The following is a 10,732-nucleotide window of genomic DNA, read 5'->3' on the forward strand; positions in this document are numbered from 1 at the left end:
TCTTTTCCTTTTGTTTATGTTTTAATCCTAACAGCTTTGCATCCTCATTAGGAAATATTAAGTATCTCTCTATGTAGCATTTTTCTATCACTATACTAGTCTGTAGAATAACATATTCCAGTTGCGGCATCTTTTCTTACCATCTTATCTATTACTTCCATTTAATGCAATGAAACAAACATTTATTAAAGACTCAACATACAGAAGACCCTTTCATAATAATGTGGAATTTAAAAAGTTTCTGCCTTCATATAATGTAGTCTTTTAAAGAAATACACATATACACACAATCAAGGCAGGTTATAAATTATATGATACAAGAAAAACAAAACGATAGGCATTGATTTCTGATTCAAGAATCAAGAAAAGTTTCATAGAGAGAATGTCCTTGAAGTCAGGCCTAGGAGTATAGGTTATACTTTAATTAAAGAAAATAAGGTGAAAAGTACATCAGTCTGAGGGAACAGGGTCAACTACAGCATGAGGAGAAGTGCAACAATCTGTTTGCAGTTCTTGTACTGGGAATAACATGGCGATGAAGTTGGAAGGTAAACAGAGGTCAGACAATAAAAATCCTTTCATGCCATGCAAAACAAATTGGACTTCATTCCAAACTGGTGATTTGGAGTGATCAAGTAAATCATTGTAATATTAATACAACCAAATGAGGCCTATTAGAAATGTAGATGTCAAATTACTAGTGATCCAAAATTTTAAAAGGAAAGCAATAAACCCTTCAGAATGTGTGGGTTTTCAAATTTTGTTCTAACACTGAAGGGAAAAAGTAAAACAAGGGAATTATTTTTACTTGGGTTTGTTTCTTATAATCTTAATGAACATTAAATACTTCTCCAAATTTAGGTAGTAATGCATCCATTTTCACATTGGCAGATTTCCTCCATTGGTTATATCATAGAGTTTAATAGCAGGCTGTCTTTAATTCATATGTTCATGCCCCCACTTCCTCCTGCCCCTTAAAAGGAAAAAAGTGGGACTAGCTACTTTAGAAGTTATTTTAATTTTCCTGCTTGCAGGTCACCCCTGGCTCGACTTGTGCTGTCTTTGGCCTAGGAGGTGTGGGTCTTTCTGCTGTAATGGGTTGTAAAGCGGCAGGAGCTTCCAGAATCATAGGTATTGACATCAACAGTGAGAAGTTTGCAAAGGCTAAAGCCCTGGGAGCCACTGATTGCCTCAATCCTAGAGACCTACATAAACCCATCCAGGAGGTTATCATTGAATTGACCAAGGGAGGTGTGGATTTTGCTCTTGACTGTGCAGGTGGATCTGAAACCATGGTATGTATATTTTTTTCTTGCCTTATGTTTTCAATTTATTCTTTGGCTGTTAAATAACAGGGGAAAGTGGGTTATGTTTATTATGGTAACTATAATCATTCCTTCTTAGTACTTTCAAATGGATGACAGTGGAGTAGAAGTATAAGCCACAATTCATTTCCCATTCCCTCAGCTATACTCCATTTCCTTCAATGCCCATGAATGTGTCCCCCCAAATGCCAGTACTATCTTGGTGAGTTCAGTCTTCTCTTGTGATAAGAAGCCATGCCAGCATTATGTGTAGATGCTGATTTTTCTTTTGAGATCCCTTTAAAAAGCTCAATATTATTTGTCTGGAGATAATATTTTCTAATTCTGTTTTCTATGATAATTCCAATTCCTATTCCTTGGAGACAATTTTAGGGGTTTCTTCATTTTTAATTAATTAGAGAAATGTTCCTTTTCACTACGAAATCAAATAAAATGACAAGTGCATTAATTAAGTGACAGCATTCTTTAGCAAAAGATATAAAGGGATGAATTAACTAACTGCAATGAATAAATAGGAAAAACACCTGTTTGGCTTAGCTATCTTATACATTATATACATGTTATTAATATTTGTTAATAATGTAGAATATCTTTTCTATAACAGTATATATTTAAAATTAATAAATATGTGCATGTATTGATATATTTAATATTAACATGTTTACAGATAATAAATACTATTTAACACTTAGATATTATACATTATATAATAATCTATTGTAAGTAATGTTTATTAACGTGTAAATAACTATTTCTATTAGTCCTTAATATTAATGTTATTAATATTTATTCATTCTTCTATATGAAATGCAGCAAAAAATAAAGTGAAAACTTAGAAATGAACATTTTAAAAGAATTGTGTTTTATGAGAATTGAGCCCTCCCCCACAAAAAAATATACAGAAGGCAGATTTAGAGGAGGAAATAAGAGAGGGTGACTTGTGTTTCCTAATAGCTACAACACATTCGCTCCCATATTGAAGTAGAACAGGGAGAGGCTAGCAACCTGCACACAGCCCAGCTCTGTCCATCAGATCTCAATAAATAGGTTGCAAAATTAGGTCCAAATTACACATTTGAAATTTTCTATATTTCAAAAAAAAACCATACCACAAAATTTAAATCATCTTTTTTTCCTGAACACTGCAATGTTGTATCATTCTGATTTCTTCCCGACTCAGGACAGGCTACAGTGCCCTCAGTGACTCCACTGGTTGCACACCTACGAAGCCGGCCTGTCTATTCTACTCCAAAAAGTGGAATGAAGAACCAACTACAACTACAGGCAATATACTGAAAAGTTACCTTGCTTGAGTGCCCAGCCTAATTCTCCAGAGAGTCAGCAAATAATCGCCTAATGTGTATTTACTCAAAGACACTAAGCAGATTTTGGGAGTTTTGTTTTGTGGTTTTGGTTTGTTTGTTTTTGTTTTTAATGAAATGACCAAAGAATTCATCAACTGAATTATCTGCCTATAGATTCTTCTTATTTCATTAGTGAGAGCCATGAAGTAGTTGTGATGTTATTCCTTTTACTTACACCTTCACTCAGCCTAGCTCCCAAGCCATCTTCTAGGCAAGATATAACGCATAAAATTCTATACTTCCCAGAAGCAAATTTTGTGCTGGTTCTTCCCCCTTGGTTCTTACACGACTGGTGTATTCCTCAGAAGAGAATGAGACCCAGGAAGACTTATGATGAGAGCCACAGGCTGCTGTTCCTCAGTCATTCTTCTCTGAACAGTTTCATTATAATATATGCAAACTGCTGAAAACAGTATCTAGCAGGTACTAAGCAACAATAAACATTAGCTATTATTGAAAATGCATGCATCAAGGGCTCTGCATCTAGCACTGCTCACCTGTGTTCAAGGCTTCAGGCCCTGCTTTTGAATTGATGTTAGTACCTGCAGTGTGCAGCATGCCACATCCATCACTCCGCTTCCCATGGCTCATTTATTTACAGACACTAAAATTTAGCCTATTCACCTTATTTTTCTTGTACAGAGATTCTCAAGACTAGCTATATGTTAGAATTTCCTGAGGGGTTTTTCATTGTTGTTTTGTTGCCTTTTAATACCAATGAATGGGCCACACCCAGGATATTCCTGTGTGCTGGGGCCCACTGACAACATTTTAAAATTAATTTCTCAAGTTGAGAACCACTGACCTGAAAGTTAGCATCTTCTATCATTAAACTGACTTATTATATCATGAAAGTCATTTTCAATTATGGAACAGAATTATATTAGAGAATCCAAATAAATCCTTGGAAAGAGAAGGATTTATTTAATCACCAAAAGATGAGTTACCTACTCTCCTACCAAAAGTTTCTATAACTAGGAAAAGCTATGTTTCTAGGTTTCAATGACCTCTAACCCTCTAAACCAAGGGTCAACACCCTGTAACTTACCAGCACAAGGATTATTCACTAACACCTGCTAAGGACCCTTTTAAGGAGCTGAAGGTAGTGATACTGGAGTCTATGACCTGACTGGAAGCTGTAGAAAGATTTTATAACTTTTCAGTGATTAATTTTGTATAACTTTAATAAGCCCCAGCAATAAGTCAGAGACTTAATTTAGAATTTAATTTTGAGAGTGTTTGTCAAAAATGTTAAAGGCGTCAAAACATTTGATTAAAACAGAACCATAGGTCATTGTAAAACAATAGTTACTTATTTAGCCAAATAGATCATCAAAAGACTTTAAAGGCAATACATAAGGATATATGGATGTAAAAACCTTAACCCTGTTTTTTTAAGCAATTAAAAACCTAATATAGGCAACACTGGAATTATTTTGATAAAATGTAAAATGTTGTTTCTTAAGTCAGTTACCAGAAAGGGAAAGAAAAACTGGTAGTGTGACTGCTTCTCCTTATGGGAAGCCCATTTTAATAAACCTGATGGGAAAAGTGATTGAATTTAATCAGACATGGGAAAAGTGTGTTCAGGATTATGAGTTCAGCAGGAAGATACATAATTCTTAGTAGCTGCATGAGAAATTTTCTGATTACATTGAAAAATTTAAACCTATCAAGAAAAGCCAAGAGTACAGAATCAAGTTGTACTGGAGGAAAACATTCACTCCTAGACCTTTAAGATAAAACATTTTAGTATCAGGCCATAAGAATAGTTAGAACTGGAGGAAAAAACTTATAATAGCTGATGAAAAGGCTAAAGAAGAGAGTTATATCAGTCCAAGGGGAGACAAAGCTGAAAGCAGGGAGACATAGCAAAAGTTGAACTTCTGACATATGATTTTGAGAAGTTTTCAAAAGAAACAAGTTATAAAATTAAAAGTTAAATTTCTTTTAATTTTGTTAAGAGCAAATCAATACTATGAAGAAACTTTGTTTTAACATAGGGGAATAATCTTAGAAAGACTATTCTAAATAATCCTCTTTTAATTATAGCAAATTTAATCACATACAAAATTTTTTTATAAATTCCTCTTCATGAACCTTATTATGACTTACACAGATGATCTATGATATGCTTGGACTTTTGACTTATCCTAATTTTTTCTTTTAAATAATCAGTCATTTTATTTTAGGACAAGATTTTCATGAGATTCTTTTTTATATGAAATTATTTTTATATGAAATTATTTATATGAAATTTTTTTTTCAATGTATATGGAATATATGAATAATTCATTTGTTAAAATAGTTATTACATATTTGATTTATATTTTATTAAAAATATATTTTATATTTATAACTTTATATTTCTCTCCCCTACTTACTTTATCTTTTTAAATAAATAACTTTAAAATAATCTCCAAATTATATACAATTATTTTTTAATAAGAATACAGGCCAGGCACAGTGGCTCACGCCTGTAATTCCAACACTTTGGGAGGCTAAGGTGGGCAGACTGCTTGAGCCCAGGAGTTCAAGAGCAGTCTGGGCAACATGGGAAAAACCCATCTCTACTAAAAATACAAAAATTCATCAGGTGTAGTGGCACACACCTGTAGTACCAGCTACTTGGGAGGGTGAGGTGAGAAACTGCAGGAAGTTGAGGCTGCAGTGAGCTATGATCATGCCACTGCACTGTAGCCTGGGCAACAGAGTGAGACTGCCTCAAAAAAAAAGAGAATACAATTATATATTTATATATGAATTAGAATTCTTATTCCTAATAACCTTAAATTTTCATGAAAACTTAAAAAGCAAGAAATCCTGAACTGTTAGATGTAAGCATATTATAGATGAAATCATCTCACAATTTTAGAAACGCTTTCCTATATCACAATTTTTTAACTGGAAATGGCTCACACATCCAGCATTTATCATTTAATTTAAAATAATTTTCAGATTTTATATTACACAAAGTCCACTTATAAGCATTTATTTCATGTACATATACTTTTTCATTTTTAACAGTTATCTAGATAACTCGATAACTGAGATATTATGCAGAACTAGTCATTATTTAAGATTATTTCCATGTTAACTTTTTTTCTGAGATGGAGTCTCACTCTGTCGCCTGGTGGAATGCAGGGGCACAATTTTGGCTCACCACAACCTCCACCTCCTGGGCTCAAGCAATTTTCCTTCCTCAGACTCCTGAGTAGCTGGGACTACAGGCACACGCCACTGTGCCTGGCCACTTTTTTGTATTTTTAGTAGAGATAGGGTTTCTCCATGTTGGCCAGGCTGGTCTCGAACTCCTGACCTCAAGTGATCCACCTGCCTCGGCCTCCCAAAGTGCTGGGATTACAGGCGTGAGCCACCATGCCTGGCCCTTGTTAACTATTTTTAAAATCTGAACATTAGGTGAAAACCTAAGTAAGAAACTTAAGGTTAAACACATAGATATTTTGCTGATAAATTAGGTGATTCAGTTGCTGTTATTGACCTAACAATTTTAAATTAGTCTTTTTGTCAAAAAAAAATCACACAAAGATAGATTCAGCTGGGTTTATAGTCTCACAACCTTTGTGCCAAACCCTGACACTTTAAACATTTAGCAGAGGCAAATATAAAACTTATTTACTCACACACAAATGTATGCTGATTTTTTAGACATCTTTATTTTTATTTTACTAATTTTTTTTTTCTTTTTTTGAGACAGAGTCTCACTCTGTCATCCAGGCTGGAGTGTAGTGGTGCAGTTTTGGCTCACTGCAACCTCCTCCTCCCGGATTTAGGCAATTATCCAGCCTTAGCTTCCCAAGTAGCCGGGACTACAGGCAGGCAACACTACGCCCAGCTAATTTTTGTATTTTCAGTAGAGACGGGGTTTTGCCATGTTGGCCAGGCTGGTCTTGAGCTCCTGGCCTCAAGTGATCCATCCACCTTGGCCTCCCAAAGTTCTAGGATTACAGGCATGAGTCACCCACACCCAGACTGTACTGAACATTCTATCTGTAATGGAACACTGGACCCTCAAGGCTCAATCTACCATGATACTATGATGTCATTAGCTTGAATCCCATTATCTTACATGCAGAGTTGCATTAATTTTTTTCTAAAGCATTGTACATTCCCACAGTGGAGTTCATATTCTACTTTTCCACTGACTCAAGTAGTCTTTTGTGTTCAATCTTACAGAGAGCAGCCCTGGACTGTACAACCGCAGGCTGGGGATCATGTACTCTCATTGGAGTAGCTGCTGGTAGCAAAGGATTGACTATTTTTCCAGAGGAGCTAATAATCGGTCGTACTATAAATGGAACATTCTTTGGTGGTCAGTTTTTTTTTTCTTCATAGCTTTAAATATTTTTCCTAGTAGTTCTGAAATTCTTAGAGTGAAGATTATTGAAAGGAAATAAAAATAATTTACTCAAACATTGAATCCTTAGAGCATATCCAAACACTACATAAAACTATTAATTACTTATAAGTAATTTATATAAAAGGTAATTATAATTTGCAAATTGAAATTTAATTTGCATTTGAATGAACCAACATGGAGGAACAAAAAATAAACATTGACCTAATTGAGATAATTTGTTATATAAGGTGGAAAATAATCTTAAATTTTTCTTATAAAGAAAATTTTTTAAGTAGATGTAAGTGCAGAAAATTAAAGATGGAAGGAGTTTAATCTATTTGAAACAAACCAAATCTGACCTAATAATTTCATTCATTCAGCAAATGCTGATTAAACTACTTTGTGTCAAGCGCATGTCTTTATTTTGCATTTTGTCCACATTACAGGCTGGAAAAGTGTAGATTCTATCCCAAAGCTGGTCACTGACTATAAGAATAAGAAATTCAATCTGGATGCATTGGTGACCCATACCCTGCCTTTTGACAAAATCAGTGAGGCATTCGACCTAATGAACCAAGGAAAAAGGTACATTACTAATGGATGATTGAATGATTTAAAAAACATTTACAATGATTCTATTTTTTTTTTTATGTTAAGAACTAACCAACTTGTTTTTTCTGACATTTTCCATATCCCAGGTATTAGATGTGCTTAAAAGACTGAATAGTGGCTATTTCAGAGGGAAAAGTCTTCCATTTCAATAATGCACATCTGTACACTGTTACAATATAGAATGGTAGTATAAATTGATACAATTCCCATTTCAAAAACCATTAACTCAGTTGGGGCTGCTCCCTAGAAAGAGAGGTTTCTGCATAATATAATGTTAGATCCCTCTAGTACAGTGTACCCCTGAGTTTGGCACTGTGGTGTTCTGCAGTTTGACATACAGTGCCTACCCCAGACCCTTCACAATCAGAATGGGGTGAAAACCATGGCTATGTGAACAGAGAGTGGCAGGGATCAGACATGTAAAAGGTGCCCCAACTGTTTCATTCTCTTGCTTTGTCATGGAGTTCCTATAAGATACCTTCTGATCCACTATTATAGTTATATAGTCTCCCATGTCAGGGATCCCAGGAACTGATGTATAGAAATGCTCCACCTGGAAGATTCTTAGGGGTTGGGGGATTAGTAAGACTAGGATAAATGATTCTAGGTAAAATGTTCAAGCACAGCCTCGATCAATAGAAACAAAGGTCAAAAACATTAGGAACAATGTTACATAGAGCAGATGCAGGACAAAGAAGAAATGAAAAGAGAAGACACAACAAAAGAGAGGAGGAAAGGCTAAAGTAAAATTAAAATAACTGGGATTTGAAGCAGGGAATAAATGTTGCAGAAGAAGATAGTTTCATGGTGTGAGGACCCAGACTACTTCTTGGGGAAGAAACCTGAGAAAATATCCCCACTGACATGAACTCCCCAATTTGCAAATATGTCAGTGACAACATATCAAAAGGAAGTTCAATAAAAAGAAAATACAAGCATTATTTTTTAAGCTACACCATGTAAACTTAGTATATAAGCCCTGCAATATTTTATACAATCTCAGTATCCCCATAAGGCATACTCCTCAAGTTAGGAGTCAGAGGTTGGAGTGGGGTTTGAGCCTCACACCCTTGTACTCTTATCCTCTAACACAAACTTTTTATCCTAGAATTCTCAATTATGGAACACATCCATAAGGAATGCTAAGTGGCAGCCAGGTGGAAAATGCTGCATTGTTTTATGGGCAAGTCTCCCACATTCTCCAAGGAGGCTTCCCTGGTAATCAGCCTAGGGGTAGACACCAGAGTGAGGCTTCCTGCTCCTTCTCTAGCCCACTGAGAATACCGTCAGACTGCCCACACAGATGGAAAGGTGGCAATGGGGAAGGCAGAAGTTGGGCCTCATCAGGTGTGTCCACCATATGGGCACAGGAAGCACAAGAGAGGGCAGGCCCTCCTACCACCCAACTGCAAAGAAGCAAGGAAGTGGGAGGAAGGGGATGGGATACAATGACTGACTAGCCTGTTGAGGTGTAGTGACCCTGCCCCAGAGTGAGGAAAGGACACAGAGATTCTCCTTCCACAGGTAGGGGTGTCTTCCAGTCCTGGGTGAAGAAAACATTTATGCATAACAAGCTGCTGAGAGCAGGGGTTCCACAGCTCCAACAGTAATGTCTGAGAAAAGGACTGCTCTGTCTTTGAGGCTTATCCCCCACTTGGTGTCTACATGTTGGAGTTATCCAGGAATAAGAACATCTGGGTTCTCAAAAAGTAGCATCCCAACACACCAACTTTGATGCCCACTCCCTCCTTCGATGCTCAACTTTGCCCTCAGCTATAGATCTGAGAACTGACTATTCCAAGACTAAAACCTGACTCCCTCCTTGGTACATTCTAATTCTCCTCAACAGCACTACTGAGTAACAAGGACGCTGCCTAAGGTGAGCGAGGGTCCTGAATTCCCCCCCGGTTTACTAGCACATGTATAAAATATTATTAACACCATGAATGGAAGAGGATGATGGGATAAAAGAAATTAGGCTTAATAAAGTGGATGTCTAAAAAGGAAGATCAGATCCTGAAATGAAAAGGCAAAACTTATTTGTGAGCTTTGGTTAAATTTATCATGAAAATTATACTTATTGTTTTATTGTTATTAACAGCATCCGAACAATCCTGACCTTTTGAAGATGCCAGGAGCAATCTGGAATGCTATCTCATTGAATGTGAACCTGTCTGGTTAATTTATTACCTGATTTGATGAACCAAGGAAAGCCATGAGTTTAAACAAATATTTACATTTAATATGGGAACATAAAAGAGCTTTAAATATTACAGCCTTTGTACCTGTTACATATACAAATATTCCCTATGTTAAATAATAATAATAACAACTAGTGTTTATGTATAGAATCATATGATCTTTAGAAATTGTTTAAAATTAGTTCTGGGAAGGTGAAAGTGGGGAATTAAGAGATAATAAATAAAACTAGATTGGCTTTATGTTTATAATTTTTTTAGATTGGGTAATGAATACATGGAGTTTCATTATACTTTTCTCTCCACTTTTGTCTATGTTGAAAATCTTCTGGGAGCTAAATGATGAGAACACATGGACACACGAAGGGGAACAACACTTACTGGGGCCTGTTGAGGGCAGGGAGTCAGCAGAGAGACAGCATCAGGAAGAATAGCTAATGGATGCTGGGCTTCGTACATGGGTGATGAGATGATCTGTGCGGCAAAGCACCATGGTACATGTTTACCTATGTAACAAACCTGCACATCCTGCACATGTACCCTGGAACTTAATAAAAGTTAGAAAATTTTTTTTTTAAAGATGCAATAAAATTTTTTATTGTAAATTGACAGTTCATAATTGTACAAATTTATGAGTTACAAAGTGATGTCACAAATTGTGGATAGAATATGGAATAATTAAATCAAGCTAGTTAACATATCCAATACTTCAAATACATTTCTGTGATGAGAATATCAATTTTGAAATGTATAATACTCCATTATTAAGTATAATGCACCACACTGTACAACAGAACTCAAAAAAAGTATAAAACATATTCTTCTTGTCTGAGATTTTATACCCTTTGACCATCATTATTTTTTATTTTTTAT

General features: G+C 35.6%; 1 protein-coding gene across 1 annotated transcript in view; it reads left to right on the plus strand.

Annotated features, from left to right (window-relative positions):
• The window catches only part of ADH4 (alcohol dehydrogenase 4 (class II), pi polypeptide), a 21,617-nt gene extending 11,465 nt beyond the window's left edge, over nucleotides 1–10,152 (plus strand). Inside the window, exons 6-9 of the mRNA XM_017875485.1 lie at nucleotides 1,035–1,295; nucleotides 6,887–7,022; nucleotides 7,496–7,634; nucleotides 9,763–10,152. Of these exons, the coding sequence (XP_017730974.1) occupies nucleotides 1,035–1,295; nucleotides 6,887–7,022; nucleotides 7,496–7,634; nucleotides 9,763–9,787 (561 nt within the window). The 3' untranslated portion in view covers nucleotides 9,788–10,152. The remainder of the gene's footprint in view (nucleotides 1–1,034; nucleotides 1,296–6,886; nucleotides 7,023–7,495; nucleotides 7,635–9,762) is intronic.
• Nucleotides 10,153–10,732: the final 580 nt, after the last annotated feature.

This window comes from Rhinopithecus bieti, unplaced genomic scaffold (genome assembly GCF_001698545.2).
Source record: "Rhinopithecus bieti isolate Rb0 unplaced genomic scaffold, ASM169854v2 scaffold_6708, whole genome shotgun sequence".
Taxonomy (NCBI): Eukaryota; Metazoa; Chordata; class Mammalia; order Primates; family Cercopithecidae; genus Rhinopithecus; species Rhinopithecus bieti.